At 35.6% G+C, this 24,056-nt stretch overlaps 3 protein-coding genes across 4 annotated transcripts; 1 reads left to right on the forward strand and 2 right to left on the reverse strand.

The window, feature by feature from the left end:
• Positions 1–356: 356 nt before the first annotated feature.
• Positions 357–1,257, forward strand: LOC121762838 (putative lipid-transfer protein DIR1). Its single transcript, XM_042158843.1, has 2 exons — positions 357–767; positions 1,067–1,257. Exons 1-2 carry the CDS (start codon positions 440–442, stop codon positions 1,081–1,083), a joined length of 345 nt encoding a protein of 114 aa, XP_042014777.1. The 5' UTR covers positions 357–439; the 3' UTR covers positions 1,084–1,257.
• Positions 1,258–1,545: 288 nt separating this feature from the next.
• LOC121762837 lies at positions 1,546–3,235 on the reverse strand. The gene is made up of 6 exons (XM_042158842.1): positions 2,999–3,235; positions 2,382–2,454; positions 2,172–2,281; positions 2,007–2,082; positions 1,823–1,877; positions 1,546–1,713 (listed from the first exon to the last, which is right to left on the reverse strand). Exons 1-5 carry the CDS (start codon positions 3,137–3,139, stop codon positions 1,861–1,863), a joined length of 417 nt encoding a protein of 138 aa, XP_042014776.1. The 5' UTR covers positions 3,140–3,235; the 3' UTR covers positions 1,546–1,713; positions 1,823–1,860.
• Positions 3,236–19,522: 16,287 nt separating this feature from the next.
• Positions 19,523–23,269, reverse strand: LOC121762513 (protein DA1-related 2-like). Of its 2 annotated transcripts, XM_042158407.1 has the most exons (13): positions 22,926–23,269; positions 22,469–22,623; positions 21,823–21,910; positions 21,628–21,745; positions 21,415–21,535; positions 21,231–21,314; positions 21,025–21,144; positions 20,745–20,957; positions 20,607–20,669; positions 20,390–20,505; positions 20,265–20,323; positions 20,089–20,162; positions 19,523–20,012 (listed from the first exon to the last, which is right to left on the reverse strand). In XM_042158407.1, the coding sequence occupies exons 1-13, from the start codon at positions 22,969–22,971 to the stop codon at positions 19,971–19,973; spliced, it is 1,299 nt and encodes a 432-aa protein (XP_042014341.1). In that variant the 5' UTR covers positions 22,972–23,269; the 3' UTR covers positions 19,523–19,970. The 2 variants fall into 2 exon arrangements, with proteins under 2 accessions (XP_042014341.1, XP_042014340.1); XM_042158406.1 differs by having other exon boundaries at positions 19,523–20,162; positions 22,926–23,268.
• Between the last annotated feature and the right edge of the window lie 787 nt (positions 23,270–24,056).

Below are 24,056 nucleotides of genomic sequence, written 5' to 3' on the forward strand. Positions count from 1 at the left end.
TAAAGCCAAAATCAAATTTGATGGACTTTTACGACCTTAATTAGGCGACCGACGATGAGATTGATCAACCCCAAACTTTTACATAACTATACTATGCTATTTTCAAAGAGTGATGAGAGTAGGTAAAAGGACTTTCTAGTAAAGTCATTCTCCACCACTCTACATCATGAACTAAATTAACTTCTGAAAATCCAACAACATGATTCCACTAAATCCCAACATTTTTTTGACACATACTCAATAATCCATTTTTCAATAAAATTACCAAGTAGTGCTCCACTAAAATGGTGGATTTCCACTCGTCGCATCTCCAAACTAAACCCTCCCAAAATCTCAACACTATATAAACACACCAAAACCACCTCTTATCATCACAACACAAACCATCACTACTACAACAAATAACATCACCAATCATCAACAAAAAAAAATCAAGAAAATGGAAGTGTCGGTGAAATGCCTCTTCGTCCTTGCAATCCTCGCCATTGCGGGGATCGCGGTGGATGCAACGGGCGAATGCCCGAAATCCACCCCGGACGCGGAGGCCATGAAGCTGTACCCATGCGCCTCCGCGGCGCAGGACCCGGACGCGGCGGTTCCGGCAAGCTGCTGCGCCGAGGTGAAGCGGCTGGGGCAGAACCCCAAATGCATGTGCGCCGTGATGCTTTCCAACACAGCCAAGAGCTCCGGCGTCAAGCCCGAGGTGGCATTGACCATTCCCAAGAGGTGCAACTTCGCTAATAGGCCCGTCGGCTACAAATGCGGACGTGAGTCGATCCTATTTCAAACCCCTATTTTATTTTAAAATTTAATATATCTTGAAACAAAAATCACCCTTATTATTTGGCAATATTACACAAAATGTCAATTCTTTTGACATAAAAATAAACAAAAATGTGGGATAATTATATTCTATCAACTAACAATTTCTTAAAACCCGAGTAGTCGTCACAGACATGCATACAAAAATCACCCTTATTATTTTATTATTGGATTAGTTATTTTCTCAAGAAATAATGCATTAGATGCATTGTTTATCTAATTATCGGTTTGTTTTAATTTGCAGCATACACTTTGCCTTGAGATGGGATAGAAGGTGAAGAAGATCGATTTGTGATTTCTAGTTGTGATTATGTGTATGTAAATGGGATGTATCGTGCATCCCGAGCTAGTTCTTCTAGCCTTTAAATAATGTAATTTATCACTGGAATAAAAAAAGTCACCTTTATAACATTAATATATAGTAGTAGCATTTTACTCTTGCGTGATGCATATATTTATCTTCTATTTTGTTAGAAAAAATGATATTTAATTATTATGGATTACATTTTTTATATATCATGAAAACGATATACAAGCACATTTAAATATTGAAAATTATTGTTCAATATTTCTCAAATAAATATATTCTAAATTTGCGTATAGATTGTATAATTGTATAGTGGATTAATGTATTCAATATGATAGTGCAAATTGACTTAGCCATTCATACCCAACTATATAGATATATCAAGGCTAAACTGTAATTTACCATATGTAGTAATAGCTATATAAACCAGGTAGAACTAGAAGTACTTATGCTCTACAATACAAGATAAAGGAAATAGAATGTTACCATGATTAATTAACTACATATATCTATTTATATAAACTTCTCTAATATTCTCTGCTCCTCTGCATAATGCTTGTGGTCATATATATTCATCCCTGTTCCTACAAACATATTAGAATAAGTTAGCAATTAACATTCCAATCAATATCAAAAGATAAATACCCCACATAAAAGTGTAAATTGAGCGAACAAGATCTTTTTCTAAATTACCTTCTCATTTTTAGTGGAAATTCCTAATTTTTAGATCCTCAATAATAGAGAGATCCTGCAATGTGTTATAAATTGAATTGTTCAGCGATTTTTTTGTGAAAAAAAAGGAAATACATATATAAACCGAGAATAGTTGTTAATTAAATAAAAATAAGCATAAAAAGGAAAAGTAAAATTCCTATACCTTGCCACCAGTTTCCTCTAGAAGCACAACTAGAATTGCTGTCATTTTGCTCACCATTTCCTCCATCTTTCTTGAACTGATCACCAATGATTGGTATTATCATTAATTTTCAAAAATAACAAAATTCACAATTCTTGAAATTTTACAAATAAATAGTAGACTTACATTTTGTGGAGGACTATTAGTTGTTGGAGAGTAACTTTCTTGGCCACCGTAATAAATTGAAGAATTGTAGTAGCAAGGTTCAGCTGGATTGTCTTTCACACTCTTATAATCTGATGTAAAAGCAACACTCACATAATTATATATTTTGATTTTATAATTAACTTTTTGAAGAAAACTACTAATATTTTTTTTAATCGTATAGTAAAAAACCTTTAGCAATTTCTTGTTTGCCATTTCCATAAGCATATGTGTAGTCTTTGTGAGAAGGATCTCTTCCAGGAACCTGAAATTTTTTAAAAAGTATAAATATATTTTTGAATTAATTTAATGTATAGCATGTTAAGTGTTCATCGTTTTCACAATAATACATGTTGTGCAAGAATATTCTCTAATCTTGCACTAAAGTAAAATATCTCAATGGAAGAATATTCACAAATTATATAATGCAGTTCTTAAATTTTATAATCCAAAAAGGAAAACTTCTTTAAATGATTTCCATGCTTGCAAGTTTCCTTTTCCTAACAACATTCATCTACATATATGGATATAAATCTTATAAGAATAATATTAGTAGGAGTATGTAGTTAATACCTTTGGCTTTCCAATATACTTGGAAAAAAAATGTTTCCATCTGTACATATATATTATAGCGCTATAAACACACAATTACTAATAAATAATCTAATTAACCAACTTCTTTTTTTACAATAAGTGGAATAAAAGTTAAAGGAGATTCGACGATTCAATACATTCTAACATGATAACATTAGTTAAAAATTACTCCATGATGCTAGAAAATAATAAATTTAAGATATTATGAAGAGTACCATGGATGTTTGTGGCCCAAAGATTGATCCAAAGTAACCTTGGGAGGAATTCGGAGGATTTGAGGAGTCTTTGGGACCAAACAGATCGGCTGCTAACGACGAGGGCGACGACGATCCCACTTGCTTGTTTGCTCTCTCCATTTGAAGTGTGATAAATCTTGAAATTGGAGGTGTGAACAAGATAATAAAGATTTTGGTGAAGAAGAAGAATTATGAAGATAGAGAGGGAGAGGACACGTGAAGTTGTGAGTGTGAGGAAAATGATATGCTCTATTGCCCATATATATAGATACTCTTTTGGGAGAAGAAGATAGGGTAAAAGTATTATTCTATCTATCTCCTACTTTATTTTTTTATTGGTATTTTTGTGTTAATTTGGATGGAGTCTTGATGGAAAATATAAAATATTAGAGTACATTTTGTGATCAAATTCATTCGAATATTGGTATATAATATTGGTCGGTTTCAATGAAATCTCACTTACCAAGTTACCATAAACAAGATCCCACTTGTGTAATTTGACAATTGCAAGCCTCATCTTATTCTCTTTCTCTCTCTTGGTTGAAAATCAAATTGTTCGTTTATGTGCTTAATAGTAAGGGTCAAAATTCAATGATGGTTTATGCTTTTGGGATTGGAGTTGTGCCTAAATTCTTTTTTTTTTCGGTGGGTTGGAGGCACATATATTCTATGCATGGTAGTTGAATTTTAGTGGTACTATATTTTTGGAAGAACCCATGTTTCCTTGAAATGTATGTGTATTAGATCCACAAAGTTCCATATACAAGGAAGGATTCGTTTTATAAAAACAAAATAAAGGAGAATTAAATACATTTATGATCAATGTTCTTGGAAAGGTAGTTTGGCATTTTTAGTTTTGTAAACTCATACCACCTCCATCTCATATTACTCGTACTTTTTTTTCGCCTCGTCCCAAACTACGTGCACTATTTATATTTTAAGTAAGAACTAGGGTATTCAATTAAGAAATTAGAGTTATTAATTAAGTGTTCTCTTATTACACTTAGGGGGTGTTCGGTTTGCAAGATTGTATCTCAGGATTAAATATGTAGTGTGTTTGGTTCATGATATTCAATCTCATAACTCAATATTAGATGGATAATCATATGATAAATAGTCATAGCTAACACTCTCCAACTAAAATAATTTCACAATTCAATCCTACATTATATCTTGGTACTATTTTATCTAGGAAACCGAACACCACATTAAAATACTAATTTACTTACATTGATTACTCAATCCTTAAGCGGCAATGAGAAAAGAAAAATGCAAGTAACATGATATGGAGAGGGTACTATAACATAACTTAAACTTGTATATGTATGTACGAAACATGATAAGTCCAATTCCGGTCTAATCTCGTTCAAATGGATATTCCATCAGATTAAGGGTATAATTCTGAAATTGAAATGTAATTAATTAATACTCGTACTAGTCTGCATTTATAAACTATAATGTCTAATAGAAAAATGACCATAAATGGTATGATTCATTAACATCTACATCTGGCAAATCCTCGATCTTAATCTAACATAATCTTATTCGGTAGATTGACTATTTAATCCAAATATTGAGCAATGAGAATAATGATGTACACATACACATGCACAAAAAAATGGAATATCATAAGTAATATTCTCCATTACAAGAGATATAAACTAGTAAGTGACCTTTCATTACTCTTAAACCATTTGTATGAGGAATCCTATCAACTAGGCATATACATTATAAATTTATAATGCTAAAACTACTACTTTGAAGCTTTAATTAATTTTTTTAATTATGGGTATATTAATTAAAGCAATCTTTGACCTATCTGGATGTATATACATGTTTCCAGACAGGGTGAGAACCTTATCCAATTATCTAGGATTATCTCCTAGCCACCCCCCCCCCCCCTACCCCCATCCAACCCCCACAACATTATCCATCACCTTTCAGACAGCAGTAATATATTCGGATGTCAATTTCATGATCTTGTTCAAACGGTTTACTCTTAATTCCTCCATTCTTTTTACTGCAAATGTTGCTTGAATGACCATGGGATCAATAAAGATATTAGAGCATCCACAATGCGGGCTCGTTGGCATGTCTTGTAGGAATGAGATGGCCACCACCCGTGTGGGATGAGACATCTTGCGGGGAGGGAAGGCTCGTGGCTCGCTCGCCACACGTGCATGTGGCCCACGAAACTATGAGGAGAATATCTGGTTTTAGTAAAAATGAAAAGAATTCTCTAAAAAAGAAAAAAATAATAAAGATAGACATTATTCTTAGGCTCAATTATTATTTCAACTATGTGACCTTGTCTTCATGTTAGTTTTTTATGAATACAAAATGCTCAAACCCGAATTAAAGGTGATCAATTAATAAAAGAGAAAAAAGGGTAAAAAAGAGGAAAAAGGGCAATAAATAAACCAGAAATAAATAAGTATAAGAACAACAAACTAGAAACACAAAAAATAGACTATGCTAACACTCAATCATAAAGAAGAACCCAAAAAAATATCGATGCCACTGATATTAAAGTGGTTGGCTTTAGTTTAATTTAATCTTATTTTTCCCTTAAAAATCTCTTCTTAATATAATGGAGTATTCCACATTAATTAAAATAAGTCTCCAAATTATATTGTAGTACTAATTAATCATATGTTCTCCGATAGAGTGTAAAACTGGTCGGTTCCTTGTGCCTTTAGATTGAATTTCATATGCAAAGCAAATTAAACCATGCATTTCAAGAAGATATAACTTTTATTCTTGGGCATCCAAAAACACATTATTCTTAGGGTATATTATTTCCATTGACGTATATTTAAAGAGAATATTTGATTTGAGAAAAGAAAGAGATCAATTCAACATGTGATAGTAAATTAATACTTCTTCCTTCAATTTCTTTTTAAATTGGAGTCCAAAACTATCTATGTAGATTTTTAAAAAAATTTCTTTTGTGGATTCATTTTTGCTAGCTTTTCATCCCATCCTTTTATTTTGGCCCTTGACCCCTATCCATTGCTGAAATGCAACGACCCTTTACTGAGGAATGGAGCCACAATAGTATATAAAATTGGAAATTATTAACACAAAGTTTTTTTGAATAATTCGAAATTTTCTTCATGATAGCTAGTCATATCACATATGTGATGAGCTATCTTCAAAAGTTGTGAATTGACTCAACTTTGTTTCTAGCTCATTTTCTCATATCATTGTATTTAAGGCCATACACCCACATGTAATTAAAGTGGTTGCATTTCACTTTAATTTCATCGATCATTTCAATCAAATAGTCTTATAATTAAAATAGGTCCACATTCAAGTGATCTTGATTAATTAGCCCATATTGCAATAGTTAATTAATTCGATTTGCATTTTAAATATTATGTGGCCCCCCTTAGATAATTTTCTTGCCTATATATCATCATACAAAGTAAGATAATTTTTTAATGTATTCATAATCTTTTCTTGGAAATTAAGGATATGTTATTTTTATACTACTATTTTGAGCACACCAACTTTGCTTTTGGATATCCTTAAAACTAAAAGTTGCGATTGCCATTTTTAAAAATGCACATCATTCACATTTATAATGCATAGAACACATAATTATTACATGGTGAAATATTGTAGCTAGAAGGAAAGAATCTCAACTAGATAGACTTGTTTGTAATAATCAATTAAAGCATGCAGAGGATAAAAAGCAAGAGATATGAGTAGTGCTTATCTCTTTGCCGCGATTGAAATACAATTGGGAGCAACTTTATGTTAATTACTTGAAATATCTAGCTTTCTATGATTCTATCTATACATAATTTTCGTTGTGTATCATTTGATTATAACAATGTATTTTAATACTATCTTGATTGGTATATAAGGTGACTCCTTCAGATTTATCCTTCTTCTTTTGGTGTTTTCTCATTAACATCTTCTGTTTTTTTGTTGTTCAGACACCTTCAAGTTTGTATTGTTGGTTTGCTGTTTGTTATAAGCTTCTTGACTGCTTGTGAAAATTATTGTATTGTTGAGCTTTCAAACTTTGTCATTCTTTTGATTTGAGCATTTTACTTTATATTAAAACATAGATTCAAGATGGTTTGATACGAGTCCATAGGAATATTAACATAGAAATGTTAATCAGACTAATTTACTTAATTATTGATTAGCTATTTTTGGTTTGGGCTGACATCGAAGTGAAAAATTACATCAATTTAGTGTCATATCAATTATGCAAGCCATTCATTGTATGTAGGTCATTTTTAATGAGCAACTCCTAACTCAAAGCTGCCATTATATATACATATCCTTTGGCATGTGAATTTTCTTCAGCATCATCCTTTCACCTTTTAACTTGTCATAAGGTGCGAATTTTTTTGCAGGTGAATAAAACCTAAATTACTAAACCAATCCTGTCAGTTTTTTAAATTTTCAAAAGGCCACTTCTCTTTAATAAAAACCCAAATATGTAAGGAAAAAATATAGTGAATCTTAACTAAAACACTCAAAACAATGTAACTGTAGAAATTCAATAGACAACAAACAACAGTAGTAGCAGTGGTGTAGTATTCACGAGACTAGAGTTGTCACCTGGACCGGGTTGACCCAACCCAGTTGGGCGCAACACTAGCCCACCAGAGAAATGAAACGGGTCTAGACTGGGCTGAGCTTATCAGTTGCGGAGAAATGAATCATGATTTTTTTTTCTTCTAAGTGTTATATGTGTATTCATTGACAATAAATTTTTTTAAGGAATTGACAATAATATTTACTATTAATTGACTAAAAATGATGCTTCCATGGAACACATTTAAGCTTGTTTTGACAGTTGCCCTCCCATTTGTCTTTGCACTCCCCATTTGCTTCATCGCAACAACGACACACTAATCCAATGCTCGAGAACGTTCCTGAATATTCCAAAGTAATGAGAGAAGAGCTTTGGCCACGTTTATTAATATAGGAATGTTAAATTGTTAATCGTGTCAATCCTCTCGAGTTTGGGCTACTCTTGTCGGGTTAGCTATTCATTCATATGCATTATGGGAGTCATTCCGTTTGTAACTTTTCCAGCTAGATATTTTCAATCCTAACCCTAACCCTAACCCTAACTTTCTGGTTTCAGGCTAACCCGACACAAGGGTTCAAAATAATTAAATTATTTGAACTGAATATCTTCTTGATAATTTTGTATTTATAAATAAACGAATGTACTCGTAAATGAGTGTCAGTTTTAACTTGAAACTAAAATGAAACTCTTAAATAGGAAAAGATAATGAGAACTTACTTCTTTTTTTTTAATATACGCAATATAGATGCACCAAAATGCTCAAACCCCCAATGAGAACTTACTTATTTTTTGTCAACTCTGCAAGACTCGCAATTCGGTTTATAGTAGTTCGAGTTATAAATTTTTAGTTATGTTTCTATCGGATTATTCAGGCCTACCCATGAGTTTCAGGCCCGACACATAAAGAGTTAACTAACTGCACACATGTATGTAAAGAGACTTACTCTGTTGATAATTAAGAACAGCAGCTGTGGCTTGAGAGCTCTGAATGTGATGATTGATGGCAATAAAAGATATGAGAAACAAAATCAAGCATTTTACTTGTTTGTTAAACATGGCTCTTTAATTTTTCTCAGCTTCAAGAAAAATATATGTATATGCTAAGAGGAATAATTAGAAGATAATATTGAACTTTTGTAAACTTCAGCTACATATTTACATATATATAGGTGTGTGTTTGAATTCAAACTAAAGGTAATTAAAGTTTTTCTAAAGTCCGATCGAAGTGCACGTTTGAATTCAACTCGCCCCAAAAAGTGATCAATTGGAAATAATTTTCAATTTCTGTATTACTAAGAAATTAATAGCAAATTTTAGCCAAATATTGGCACTAAATTTCTCGGAAGTAAATATAGCATATTTTCGTCGAATAATTCGTCTTGTAAAATAGCAAAACTTTAGATTAAAAAGACTTTGTATATGGAGTATATGATAATAATACTATATATCAGCCAAAATGTTAATACAAAGAACATCGTGTAATAGATGCAAACATAACGACAAAGGATAAATGGAGTATGGTTGGGACCAAATTGGTTATATATTTTCAAATTTGTTTTTTACAAAACGAAAAAGTAGATAGATGCTTCTATAGAAAAGGCCATGTTAGTCAAACTACAAGTTAAGGAAGATATATTTGTCTCGAACACGCATGATTTTCCAATGAATTTAATATGATTGGGTGCAAATTCATCCCATTTGTAGTTAGTAGTATAAGATTTTTTTGACTGTGACTTAAAAATAACTCTATGAAAATCTGGTCCAAAGCAAAAATACTGGTATTGATATCGGATGTCCATGACGAACCCTTCTACTTATACTAATGTTTTATCTATATATACAATAGAGGTTATGAACAAATAATATTATTCAATTTCGGTATGAAATTCGAATTTAGAATAAAAAAGTGTTGGCAATTGAAACTAAAAATATAACATATAACTGTCCCACATCGGTGTCAAGAGAAAACTGAAACTAGTAAATAAGTCTCATGGGCCCCTCCTCCTATCACCAATTGGTTTTAGGATGAAACCCATGGATTTCTATCATGGTATCAGAGCGGGTCACCGACTGTGGGTCATATTTAACTGACCCAGCAGTATATCTGGGCTGAAACCGAAAAAAATGACTGACCCAACAGTATAACTGGGCTAAAATTAGGGCCAAGTGGTCCAACCGATCGAAAAAAAATTGGGCCGATTGTCCAATCGATTAGAAAAAAGTCCAACCCCTCCAAGGTGAACCTTGAAAACTAGTATATAAGTCTCATGGGCCCCTCCTCCTAGAGAAAACTGAAACTAGTATATAAGTCTCATGGGCCCCTCTTCCTATCACCAATTGGTTTTAGGATGGAACCCATGGATTTCTATCAAAAAGCATAAGAGCATTTTTGGACCTCCTATCACCAATTGGTTTTAGGATGGAACCCATGGATTTCTATCAAAAAGCATAAGAGCATTTTTGGACGATGAAATTCTACTAGTTGTTAAGTCATTTTCCTTAAATTAAGTATATAAGTCTCATGAGCCCCTCCTCTTAGAGAAAACTGAAACTAGTATATAAGTCTCATGGGCCCCTCTTCCTATCACCAATTGGTTTTAGGATGGAACCCATGAATTTCTATCAAAAAGCATGAGAGCATTTTTGGACGATGAAATTCTACTAGTTGTTAAGTCATTTTCCTTAAATTAATCAATAGGTTTGGACTTTGGAGTTTAAGTAATTTCAAATATTTGAGTGGTGAGTTGTAACTAAAAATATTTTGTAAATTTCATTATGAGAGAAATCAATGTCGTTAAGTAATTAGCACGAAAATCATAATGAACAAATCGAAGGTATCGTTGGAAATTAATTTAGAGTATGTAGTTTTCAGGTTTCATTTATTCTATAGCGACTTAAAAGGGAAACAACCCATGTTTGTCGTTGTTCAATCTCAAGTTGAAAAAACAAGTGTAAATATGGAAACATGAATCGATTGGGCGTGTAGCATGGGCTCTATTGATTGACTGATGCAAAATGTCCAAGTTATATGAATACAGGAACTTAGTTACCAATTACGATTCAAAGCAAAAAAAAAGAACCTTCTTTTCGAGATGCACTGTGGGCAACACAAATACTCCCTCCGTCCGCGAATAGGAGTCCCGTTTTTTCCATTTTAGTCAGTCCGCAAATAAGAGTCCCGGTTCACTTTTATCATAAATGGTAATAGGGTCCCACCTTCCACTAACTCATTCCACTCACATTTCATTTAAAACTAATATATACAAGTGAGACTCATATTCCACTAACTTTTTTCCACCCCTTTTTCTTAACATTTCTTAAAACACATGCCCTCATGAATGAGACTCCTAATGGCGGACGGAGGGAGTAAGATCTATATTTTCAAAAATATTAGTAATACTAGTACCAGGGATGTCAGTGCAGCCCGCAACTCGTTGGCTGACCCGAATAACCCGCTAAATTTATAGGGTTATGGTTGAAAATTTATAGTCCGATAAAATTACAACCCGATTACCTCGCACCCGATTAACCCACAAACCGTTAGGACCAGACCCGAAAATCCGATAGGCTGGCCCAAAAAGCCGATAAAATTTCTATTATTCTATTTGTTTAACTCATAATTCGTCACTTTATTGATTATTTTTATAATATATATAACTACGAAAATAACTTTCAATTTTATATTAAATATACAAATGATATATTAAATTTTTATTAATATAATAATAGATAAATAAATTAGAAACTTCAAATTCACTAAAAAATATATACAAATTTCTAAAACATGCTTTAAATTTTCTTGAAATATGTTTATACTTCATTTTGCACAAATCTCAAATATTAATATTTGTTCATGTTTATGTTTGAGTTTAAGCATATATCTCAAATTATCAAATTTATCATAATTAAATGTTTTACATTTTTATAAATAAAACTAATTTTCATAATTATTTATTGGATTGATCGTATATTAATTTTATCGGTAGCAACTCGATTAACCTGTTGGGCTAGCCCGAAACCCGAGCTTTTAGGGTTAGGGTTGAACTTTTATAACCCGAAAAATCACAACCCGATTGACCCGAAATCCGCTGGGCTGACCCGATTGACATCCCCTATGTATCTTAATTTTTTTTAAGTAGGAAATGTCAAAATCAAAGAACTTGACTCTGTAGTTCCTAATATGGGCTAGTTTCTAAATGTACGTCGAAGTCGTGTAGATTTAAATTTTTAGTTAGGTAAAAGGATTTCACTACTTACATAGGAATGTATGATTCAATTAAAACTGTCGATTCAATTTGAAACTGAACTTGCGGTTCTAATTTGGTACCACAAATGTTTTAATGTGTTGAACTGAAATTGGCTGTACCAATTCAACCGATTTGATTCCATTTCAAGAATTTTTGGAACCAAATCAACAGCCTATTTTGGGAAAAAACCATGATAAAAAAAAATAATCAGGAAAAATCTTGAAAAAACTAAAAATCAGAACAAGTTGGCTAAAATCGACCAAAGCCCTCGATTTAAAACTGAAACTGGATTCGTCGTTTCAAAACCGAATCTGTGAATCTACTTCCGTTTTCATTTCCCTTGTTCGGAATCGGCGGTTCTGGAACGAGCTGCATCCCCACTCTTAAGTAATAGCAATAATCAAATATTCCCTCGATCAACAACAAATAGTCTCATTTTGGTTCGTCCATCAAAATTAATCTCTATCTATTTATTGTAAATTTTTTTTTTTGGCAAATCTCTTTTTTTATTAAATATATTTTAATCACATATTACTTCATGTCGTCTACTATGAGAATCATTTTTAATGGACCGAGGGACTAGATTAAAAAGCCCAGCCATTTCAATATATAAATTGGTAAAAGATTGGGCAAAAGGCTGTAGTAACAAAATCCACTGGGCTTTCATTCTATGGAAAAAATCCCCAATTAATATTATATTTATATATCATGATAACCCTAACCTTCACTGTAACCTCTCCCGTTGCTGCTACCCTTCCTCTTGATTCATCGAATCAATCATGGGTAAGGTTCACGGTTCGTTGGCACGTGCCGGTAAGGTGAGAGGGCAGACGCCCAAGGCGGCGAAGCAGGACAAGAAGAAAAAGCCGCGCGGCCGAGCTCACAAGCGGATGCAGTACAATCGCCGTTTCGTCACCGCCGGTAACCTCACTCTTCTCTTGTGTGTTTTTTTGCTAGAATTCTGTTGCATTATGACCTAATTGTGTTTTATTGAATTTACCATAATGTTTTGTGTTGCATGCATGATCATTCATGCGTAAAATGCATGCAACACAAGATAGCGAGCTATAAAGGAAGTCGTTGGAAGTTGGGAGTTAAGTAGGAGTTAGTTGCTGTGTAACTAACTCAAGCCAGCTGGCAATCATCACGTGAGATATGACGTGTTGCAGCCAATAAGAGTCGAGCACGTGGCTGTTAGTTAGTTAAGTGAGCTAAGATGAACAGTATAAGTAGAGGAGTTGCTTATTTCTTTCGGTTATGTTGAGTATAGTGTTGAATTGTAAATCGGAGCTTAGATCGTGGATCTAGTTCCTCCTCTTCGTTTGATTGTTTCTATCGTGTAAACTTCTTGTTGATTCAATAATACGATCCTCGATTGTTCATTCAAGAGTTGCTTTGCGTATTATCGCTGAGTTCGGCAATGCCGAACTAAGAGAGGGAGACCGAGAAGAAGTCACTGAGTTCGGCAGTGACGAGCGAAGATAGGAAGACCGCGAGGAAGTCACTGAGTTCGGCAGTGACGAGCTAAGATAGGAAGACCGCGAAGAAGTCACTGAGTTCGGCAGTGGCGAGTTAAGATAGGAAGACCGCGAAGAAGTCACTGAGTTCGGCAGTGGCGAGCTAAGATAGGGAAGCTACGAGCTCGGATCGTAACAAGTGGTATCAAAGCAGTCGATCTCCGGAAACTGGAACGGTGACGCGAGGCGCTGAAATGGAGAAGAAAATGGCGGAATTGATGGATCAGAAGTTAAGTGAGCGTGATCAAGTCATTCATGAGCAGGAAATCCAAATTTTGGAATTGAGGCAAGCAATCGCTACGATTAATTTGCAGAATCAGAAAAACAACGCAGCAATGGATAATGGTGAAGGAAGTAGCGAAGGAAAATCAGATTGGGGAAGATCTACTCGATATGAGTTTCCTAAATTTGATGGTGAAGGATTTGAAGGTTGGATGATGAGAGCGGAATATTTTTTTCAAGTAGCAAGGGTACCAGAGGCGGAGAAAGTAAAGGTAGCAGCAATTCATATGGAAGGAAAAGCTCTCCAATGGCATAGAGGATTTTTGACTCTACATGGAAATGAGGCGTATGTTGATTGGAGATATTACATCTCGTGCGTAGCAGCTCGCTTTGGAGCTCATGCTTTTGAGGATCCGCTTGCAGATCTGAGGAATCTCAAACAAAAAGGTACGCTACAATCATACATGGATACTTTTGATGAGTTGTATCCGAGAGCTAATATAAGAGAGGATCAAGCACTTAGTTTTTTCTTATCTGGACTTATTGATGAACTACAAATGCCAGTGAGAATGTTTAAACCTAAGAGCTTGGCTGAGGCTTACTCATTAGCTAAATTGCAAGAACTAACTGTGAAGGCTTTAGGAATTAAGCCTAAGGTGATGCAGAGTAATGTGTATTCTAATAGCAGTTATTACTCGAGTAGTAAGCCCCTGGCAGTCACCACTAATACTAAACCTGTGGTGAATACTAACAATTGGAGTGGAGGTAATAAGGAGCCTAATCATTTGGGTGGTGTTAGAGCTAGCACTAATCTATCACCCAAAGAAATGGATGAAAAAAGAGCTAGGAAGGAGTGTTTCTGGTGCACTGAAAAATTCACTCCTAATCATCAATGTTCTAAGAGGAAATTTTATGTTATACAACTGATTGAGCTGGGAGACACAGCAGAAAGTGAGGAACAAGCAGATTTGGCAGATGAAACAAGGGCTGGTGAAGAACCGGATCTCCAGCTGTCTTTACATGCTGTTTGGGGTAAGAATGGACCTCAACTGATGAGGATTAGGGGAATCTGTCAGAAAAAGGCTTTAAAGATCTTAATTGATACTGGGAGTACTCATAACTTCTTGAGTTCCAGAGTAGCTAAAAAGATTAAGTGTGAACTCACTGCAGTGAGCTCTAAGGCTGTAGAGGTTGCTAATGGACAACTACTGCAATGCAATCAGAAATGTAGTAGCCTTGAGTGGGAAATGCAGGGAGCAACATTTCAAGCTGAGGTCTATCTTATTCATTTAGAAACTTATGATTTGATATTGGGTGGTGCTTGGTTGTCTACCTTGGGTGAGATTACATGGGATTTCAACAAGCTGACTATGCAATTCAAATTATCTGGTGCGGTTGTGAAGTTGCAAGAAGAGCTATGGTCACCAAAATCTGATCAATTACATTGTTTACATATCTGCAACCTGCAAGAAAAAGATGAAAATGAAAGAAAGATCAGCCAGCTGATGCCTTCAATAGAAGAGGAAATTTCCTTCTGTTATGAGATCAGTACAGAGGAAATATGGCCAGAACTTAAACTGATATTGGATGAGAATGAAGCCATATTTGCAGAGCCAAGTTCATTACCACCACCGAGGGAGCAAGATCACAAAATCATTTTGAAAGAGGGGTCTAATGCTGTCAACATAAGGCCCTATAAATATGCTTCCAAACAGAAAGATATCATTGAAACTATGATTGATGAAATGCTGAAATCTGGAGTTATAAGGCATAGTGAGAGTTCCTTTGCTAGCCCTATTGTTTTAGTCAAGAAGAAGGACTCATCATGGCGCATGTGTGTGGATTATAGAGCTTTAAATGCTATCACGGTTAAGGATAAATATCCTATACCGGTTATTGAGGAGCTTTTGGATGAGTTGGGTGGGGCTACTTGGTTTTCTAAAATTGATCTACGGTCTGGCTATTGGCAAGTTCGAATGAGGCTGGAGGACATCCATAAAACAGCCTTCAAAACTCACTCCGGTCACTATGAATTTTTAGTGATGCCATTTGGATTAACAAATGCTCCGGCCACCTTTCAAAACTTGATGAATTCTGTCTTCAGAGAGCATTTGAGGAAATTTATTTTGGTTTTCTTGATGACATCTTGATCTATAGCAAAAATAAGGAAGACCATGAGTTTCACTTGAAGGCTGTGATGAACTTAATGAAGCAGCACAGCCTTCTAGCTAAGAAGTCTAAATGTAGTTTTGGGTGTAGAAGGGTGGAATACTTGGGACATGTCATTTCTGCTGATGGTGTTGCTACTGATGAAGCCAAGATAGCAGCGGTTAAGAATTGGCCAAGACCAAAAACGATTAAACATGTTAGAAGCTTCTTGGGTTTAACTGGATATTATAGGCGATTTGTATACAATTATGGAGTCATTGCTAAACCATTGATAGAGGTGACAAAAGGTGCTGCATTTAGTTGGCCTGAGGAAGCACAAGAAGCTTTTGATAAATTAAAGAGTGCTATGATATCTGCACCAGTTTTAGCTTTACCCGATTTCTCCAAGGAATTTGTAGTTGAAACAGACGCATCTGGAGTGGGTATTGGTGCTGTACTAATGCAGGAGAAACATCCTATAGCTTTTATCAGCAAAGCCTTAACTCCTAAACATCAAGCCCTGTCTGTGTATGAAAAAGAACTCTTGGCTATCTTGATGGCAGTAAAAAAATGGTATTACTACCTGCAATGTAGGAGGTTTATAATCCTAACTGATCATCAGAGCCTCAAATATTTGGTTGAGCAGAAGTTGACAACTCCAACTCAACAAGCTTGGATGACAAAACTTATGCAATTCGATTATGAGATAAGGTACAAGAAAGGATGTGATAATGCAGTGGCTGATGCCTTATCTAGGGTGCCTGAATCTATGATATTTGCCCTAACTTCTCTTATAATTCCCTTGGAATTAATTGAGCAGATTAAGGAATCTTGGAAAGCAGATCAACAAATTCAATTAATTTTGAATGCAAAACAGACTGATACTACTTCTCACCCTAAATTTAGCTGGAAAAATGGTGAGTTAAGGAGAAATGGCAGACTTGTAGTTGGAAATGATGTATTCTTGAAGGCCAAAATTCTAACTATATTCCATGAGTCTGCAACAGCTGGCCATTCGGGTGTGTTGGGAACTTACAAGAGGATCTCTGCCTTGTGTTATTGGCCTAAGATGATGAAGGATGTTAAAGAATTTGTGAGGATGTGTGTGACTTGCCAAAGATATAAACCAAGCACTACTTCCCCGGCTGGATTACTTCAACCCCTGCCTATGCCTGCTGCAATTTTTACTGATATCACTATGGATTTCATAGAGGCTTTACCTACTTCGCATGGAAAAGACACTATATTTGTGGTGGTAGATCGGTTGAGTAAGTATGCTCATTTTATGGCTTTGTCCCATCCTTTTACAGCCAAGAAAGTAGCAGAAATATTCATGGATTTTGTTTTCAAATTACATGGCATGCCTGCTAAAATTGTGAGTGATCGAGGTGCTGTGTTTGTGGGAGCTTTCTGGAAGGAGTTTATGACTTTATTGGGTGTGGAATTGCTATATTCTACAGCCTATCACCCTGAGACCGATGGACAATCTGAGGTTGTTAATAGATGTTTACAATGTTATTTGCGATGCTCTATGGGAGAGAAACCACACTCTTGGGTTCAATGGCTGGGATTAGCCGAATATTGGTACAACACTACTTATCACTTGAGTATTCGGATGACTCCCTTTGAAGCATTATATGGATTTCCACCTCCTTTACATGTCCCATACCTACCTGGGGATTCAGATATTGAAGCTATAGACATTGCTTTGAGAGATAGAGAGGAGATGATTGTCATATTAAAGAAAAATATTGAGAAAGCTGCAGCAAGAATGAAGAAACAAGCTGATCTTCATCGTTTTGACAGAGAGTTTCAGATTGGTGATTGGGTTTGGCTGAAGCTTCAAGACTATAGGCAGAAATCTATTCGGGGCAAACACCACAAGTTCGAAGCTAAGTTTTTTGGACCATATCAGATCGTGGATAGAATGGGGAAGGTAGCTTATAAGCTGAATTTACCCTCATCAGCTGCTATACATGATGTCTTTCATGTTTCATTACTGAAGCCCGCTGCACCTCCTCTCGGGCCTATTTCAGATCTACCATCTACATCTCATATCAATGATGCTATACCACAAGCGATTCTGGATAGAAAAATGGTGAAGCGACACAATCAAGCGGCTACAAAATGGCTGATCCATTGGAAAGATAGATCCCCTGCCGATGCTTCTTGGGAATTCGCGGACGTGATCACCGAGCGTTTCCCTTGGTTCCTTGAGGACAAGGAACCTTAAGTCGGGGGTATTGTTGCATGCATGATCATTCATGCGTAAAATGCATGCAACACAAGATAGCGAGCTATAAAGGAAGTCGTTGGAAGTTGGGAGTTAAGTAGGAGTTAGTTGCTGTGTAACTAACTCAAGCCAGCTGGCAATCATCACGTGAGATATGACGTGTTGCAGCCAATAAGAGTCGAGCACGTGGCTGTTAGTTAGTTAAGTGAGCTAAGATGAACAGTATAAGTAGAGGAGTTGCTTATTTCTTTCGGTTATGTTGAGTATAGTGTTGAATTGTAAATCGGAGCTTAGATCGTGGATCTAGTTCCTCCTCTTCGTTTGATTGTTTCTATCGTGTAAACTTCTTGTTGATTCAATAATACGATCCTCGATTGTTCATTCAAGAGTTGCTTTGCGTATTATCGCTGAGTTCGGCAATGCCGAACTAAGAGAGGGAGACCGAGAAGAAGTCACTGAGTTCGGCAGTGACGAGCGAAGATAGGAAGACCGCGAGGAAGTCACTGAGTTCGGCAGTGACGAGCTAAGATAGGAAGACCGCGAAGAAGTCACTGAGTTCGGCAGTGGCGAGTTAAGATAGGAAGACCGCGAAGAAGTCACTGAGTTCGGCAGTGGCGAGCTAAGATAGGGAAGCTACGAGCTCGGATCGTAACATATTGTTTACATTTAGCATGATTTTATTTGTTTGATTTTTTCTTCTGAATTGGGGATTATAGGATTGGAATTTGAACCCTAGTTTCAGTGATGTGTCTGATTAGATATGTATCATTATGAATGAATTGATATGCGGAAAGAAGAGGGGACCAAATTCATAAGCTGCTATTGGTGTATTTGTTGCAGTTGTTGGCTTTGGAAAGAAGAGGGGACCAAATTCGTCTGAGAAGTAGTTGTTGAAGAGATTTTTATTGGTTTGATTTCATCATGTAGTATTGTTATTTACTTTGTCCTATCATTTTGAATATAAAGATTGGATTTTTATTTCTATTTACCTTCCTATTGTGAAAGAATTTGCTTATCTCTGAGCTTTTTTATAGTTTGAACAGCCATTATCAGTAAATTGCAGTATTTACGTTTGGTTTCGATTGGTACAACAAACTGGGGAAGTACTCTTTGAATCAAGTTAAATGAGAATCTAGTTATTTCCTAGAAATAGGTAATATCCCAACACTCACTAAATATTGGCTATCCAAAATGGTTAGATTTTTGTTTGGCAAAAGAATTAGTTGGAGATAATTTCTTAAGTAAAACTAATTGGAAAACCAGTTGAGTTATGCAAGAACAAACTATTGAAACATTTAGGGGTGTTGTCGAACTAATCAAGTCCGTTGTTTTTAACCAATAATTGAAGTTCTGGTTTTTGGTTAGTGTTTCTTTAAAAATTTGGTTTCAATTAAAGGATGAAGATGCGCAATGCAATTTGCGAGGATGATCACTTTTACCTAATCAACATACTTATGCATAGAAAGAGAGAATGATGTTATTTATCCATTTTTCTTTATGCTAAGAATTCACATTGATGCAAAGGGAAAAAGAGAGAGCGATTATTATTTATAAAATCACATTGCCCAAGGGCGATTCAAATGGTATATGGCAAGATTTTACAAAATCAATTATTTAGGATTTTACAAAATCAATTTACAGTTCTAAATAAAACACAAAATTTCTTATTTAGCCAATCTTATAAAACAAACTCAAAACAGGTCAATATAAGGAAGAATATCTGAAGACCACAATTTTTGAAACAAACAAAAAAAAATTTATTCCCCTCATTTTCATACATAACACTATGCATTCACATTTGAAGTTGTATGAATAGATCATATGATCCACTAATATATGATCAACTCAATCTTTTGAGAACCTCCTCTTTCCATCTCAACTCACTACTCCGGGAAGGTTCCCGTGAGTCGAATATGGTCCAACGTACGTCGTAGACCATACCTATTCACGGCCGCCATGGCGGCCCTGTAACCCCCTCCGTACGCTGGAGAGGCATCGTGGGCGATCTGATGCATGAAAAACTCGCCTAGCTTGTTCTCGACAGTCGACTTACCTCCCTTCTTGGATGCTGACCAAGGAGAATATGACGATGATGATGATGAGGAAGACGAAGCTGTAAAGGTGGTGGATGGTATGCTCAATACCTCTGACTCCAGCCATAGGCGCGCGAGCACTTGACAGATACCTTCTTCCACCTCGTGCCTCAGATGGCGGTAGCCTGCACGATGCCATAAGTGGAATGACTTATTTAACATAGAAGGCGCGTACAAACCATCATTTATGTGAAGTGAGACACCATTTTAATGGCTCGGATCTTTACCATTGAGACGTAGCCATCCGTGCATCAACTCATGCGCAAGGATTGCTCCGGTCAGCAACCTGCAGCAAGAATTGGTTAGACACATTCAACGTTGCAAACCCGAGATCTAGCTAGATAGTAGTTACCTTGGAAGGCCATACAAAACCAGAATGGCTGTAACATCACACCTCCTAACCAGCTTCTGCAGTTGTGTCCTCATTCCCACTAGTCCACACCGCTCCATTCTTGGCCTTCTCGACACCTGAATATTGGTCGTACGACACAGAATTTGTAACAAACAGCCTAATAAAAGTTCTGTTGAAGGAAAGAATGATCCAATGCTAGTACTAGAGAAGAGCTTACACTAGTAACAGTTTGCTCTTCGGATAAGCATAAGCCTCTTGTTTCCGGCATGTGATGATAGCCCTGCAAAATGGTAGTGATTCGTATAAATAAAAGTAATCAACAATACAATAAAATGGATATGGAGAAAATACTTACATGCTTCTCGCCCTCAATGGCCTCGTTAAGGGCTATTCTTTCAACAAGAAGCATTGGAATTTGTTGATCAATCCTCATGTTCAGTCCCTCATAGTAGTCCCTAATTGCATGGTACAACGGCTGACAGTCACCGGTGTCCATGATAGCCGACTCCATACACTCCAAGCATATGCTACGACTATCTCCCAGCGATATGTATCTAGTATTCCATGACTTGAAACAACAAAAACTGTAAATTACAGATTTTCATCCTATGGTTGAAATGAAAAAAAAAATATACCTCCAAACGTTCGCAACTGCAACACCTAGCTGTGTTGTCGTGTTCGTGTGAAGGACAGTACTTTTGAGACCAGAACGGGTGGCATCTGTATTCTATCAAGCCAGCTCCATTAGTGGGAATCTGCAGATTTAATGGACAGTAGCAAATCAATGTGAATAATAGGATTTCAATGATTGGGAGTTAAATAAATGGATGATGTTACTTACAAACTGATGACAGACTTCACATTTTGGATGAGTGAGCTCCTTGAAGCAAGACTTGTGGTATGTGTCTTTTCCTGACAAAGAGAACTATACTACAAAAAAAGAATTGCATATTAAAAAAGGTTCGATAATAACGTTCGATTCATATCTAGAGCAGTTGTAACTAAAGACCAAAGGGCCTAACTACCTCAAGCTCAGTAATAGGGTGACCACACGCGAAGCAGCAGAAGCACTCGGGATGAAAAAATGTCCCCATGCATCCGAGATAGTTCCCCTGCACGATTTCACGTTCGCACCCTCCACACTTTCTGCAAAAGATCAATGCATCATTGACAAGAAAAACTAGAAATTTGTGAAGAAATTTTCAAGATCTCTTGGCAAAAATGTGTAAAAAAAGTACCTATAGGCCTCTGGACAATAGTCTCTAGGGCCATACTGAGGGTTATACGGGGCTGAGTTTAAACTGTCGTGAAGTGTCCTCGCTAGATCTTCATCGTTGGCTGTTCTCCATCTATATCCTGCACAGTTAAGTCCATCACCTTAGATATCACTTATTATGTAGTTGCTGTTGAGGATGACAACAAGACGATATTACCATTCGGTTTGCTTAGATCTTCGTTCAAAGAGAGAGCTACTGCGCGGTCTAATTCCTCTTTCTCTTTATTGGCCCGAGACCTGTCATCCTGCAGTTCCAACCAGCACAAGTTTAACAATCGAACACTGTCCATTCGTTGTCAATGAACTTTCCATTTCTATGTTTTCGATCAAGCCATGTAAATTCAAACTTTGTAGAATAATGCAATATGCAATTATCATAGATAATAGTAATACAGAATTATAACAACAAAAGGAAGGATCATATAATAATTAAGCACTAATTAGTTCTTTTTCTGTTCTCCAATACTATGTGTGGTTTAGATCCATCCAAGATCTACTTTTCTTTCTTTGGGATAATGCAGTTGACAACTCAGTTGGATTTAAGATAAGAAAATCTCAGAAGATAAAAAAATTCTCTAAAGTAGGATAAGTATATGATACCAATTTGAAACATCTCTATTGATATATTAATATGAGGAATATATTCCACCTATCTTCAAACCACACTTTTAAATTCAAAATCTTAAGATAGAACACAAAAACAATCACTAAAGTATAATATTCCAACAGCTGACAATGTAGTGATGAAAATTCAACCTTGAAAGATGAACATAAGGCATATATAGAGACAGAGGGATCAATACCGAAGATCTAGTTGGGGCGCGTAAGATGACATTTCCATCACCGGGCTGTTGCACGCCCGTTGCAGCTCTCCTTCTACTACCTCCACCTTGGAAAACCTTGCTCAGCCATCTCATAAGGCGAGACTTCCTCTCTCCGTATGAAGAGACGATATTCCCTGCTTAAAGTAGCCCAAACATCAACAAAATTGAAAACTAAACTAAGCACAAGATCAAATTGCAACAATAAATAGCCCTTACACATAGTTATGACACAACAATAATCCAGATTATACAGAAACAACCTTCTTGATGCATAACTGATATAAATATGAATAGGGGCATAAATAAATTGGCAAAAAGGGATAATCTTGAGGCAAGCAGAAGCAAAATACATCCCTCAAAACAAAAATATCATGTGGGAATTGTGGAAAAAGGCAAAATTTGTTAAGTTAGTTAGGACAAAAGGAGAAATACATACCATAAATGCAAGGCTGGGCAAGGTGGTTAACATTTGAGGAAGACATGAGGTATTTCCAGGTTGAAGAGAAGGTTGTAAAAATTTGTAATGGTGAAAGGGACTAAGAGAGATGATGAGAGAGGAAGAGGGAAACAGCATTGTAAATAAAGGTGGAGAAAAGAGAGAATCTGAGATGGGGGAAGAGATTCTTGGCTTGGAGAAACAAGAGAAGAAAGTTAATGGTGGGAGAATCTGGTGATGAGGATTGAGGTCAGATCAGAAAAAGGAAGGGAATATGCAGAAAGGCTAAGAATTTATCAACTTGAGTTTGAGTGAACTACAATCATCTTGCCCACCACCTTTGGTGTTATCTTTGAACTTTACAACATGAATGCATATGGCTCTCACTAGAGTTTGATTTCACCTTTTGAGCTTTATAACATTAACTAGCTAGAGAGTCCATTCTTTCAACTACATACTTCTTCAATCGCCATACTTAAAAAATAACAATATAAGGGAATATTTGCATTTTTAGCATTGTGGAAAAGTCTAAATTAATCACTGGATAAAATTCTCATGATCGATTCATTTTAAGTATAGAATTGAAATCCTCCAGCCACCCCTAGTTTTAATTATTTCAAAAAATTTAATTTGTTAAACTTGAAATGTATTTTGTTTAATTGAAATTCTTCCTTTAGTAGAAGTTGAAACATATATAAGTAAACTAGTGTGGAAAGAATTCCATCGAAAAAAGGTGTAATTATTATCTTGCATTCTTCTTTTTTTAGCCAAGAAAAAAAAGTGTAGTTATTAGATCAGCATGATACTTGGCTTTATTAAAGAAGGGAGACAAATGGCGAATCTATCATAAATATTAGATCTGTCTGCTGCAAGAATAATCAGCCTTGTTTCAAAACACATTTAACTTAAAATTTAATTTTCAATTATGTAAAGTTTAAGATATATTCTATTCCTTTCAACGATATGAACTAACTTGTTACGATTGCGCAACCTAATTAAAAGTGAACGATGCTCAAATATTAATGCAATTACGTTACGTTAGTGTTGTGGGACATGCAAATTAGTTAGTAACTAACAACTTTTGGATATAAGGATAATGCCTAATTTTTCATTACTAAAAATTAAATTAAA

The sequence above is a fragment of the Salvia splendens genome, chromosome 13, assembly GCF_004379255.2.
Source record: "Salvia splendens isolate huo1 chromosome 13, SspV2, whole genome shotgun sequence".
NCBI classification, from domain to species: Eukaryota; Viridiplantae; Streptophyta; class Magnoliopsida; order Lamiales; family Lamiaceae; genus Salvia; species Salvia splendens.

What these genes read in the sequence shown, in the direction of transcription:
- LOC121762837 (XM_042158842.1), bottom strand. Translation starts at nt 3,139, where the DNA reads ATGGAGAGAGCAAACAAGCAAGTGGGATCGTCGTCGCCCTCGTCGTTA. An exon ending in TTGGGCCACAAACATCCATG is followed by an intron (nt 2,455 to 2,998) that starts GTACTCTTCATA and finishes AAAAAATTTCAG; the next exon opens with GTTCCTGGAAGAGATCCTTC. An exon ending in CAAACAAGAAATTGCTAAAG is followed by an intron (nt 2,282 to 2,381) that starts GTTTTTTACTAT and finishes CTTTTACATCAG; the next exon opens with ATTATAAGAGTGTGAAAGAC.
- LOC121762838 (XM_042158843.1), top strand. Translation starts at nt 440, where the DNA reads ATGGAAGTGTCGGTGAAATGCCTCTTCGTCCTTGCAATCCTCGCCATT.
- LOC121762513 (XM_042158406.1), bottom strand. Translation starts at nt 22,971, where the DNA reads ATGTCTTCCTCAAATGTTAACCACCTTGCCCAGCCTTGCATTTATG. An exon ending in GTGAAGTCTGTCATCAGTTT is followed by an intron (nt 21,145 to 21,230) that starts GTAAGTAACATC and finishes TTAAATCTGCAG; the next exon opens with ATTCCCACTAATGGAGCTGG. An exon ending in AAGAGCAAACTGTTACTAGT is followed by an intron (nt 20,506 to 20,606) that starts GTAAGCTCTTCT and finishes ACCAATATTCAG; the next exon opens with GTGTCGAGAAGGCCAAGAAT.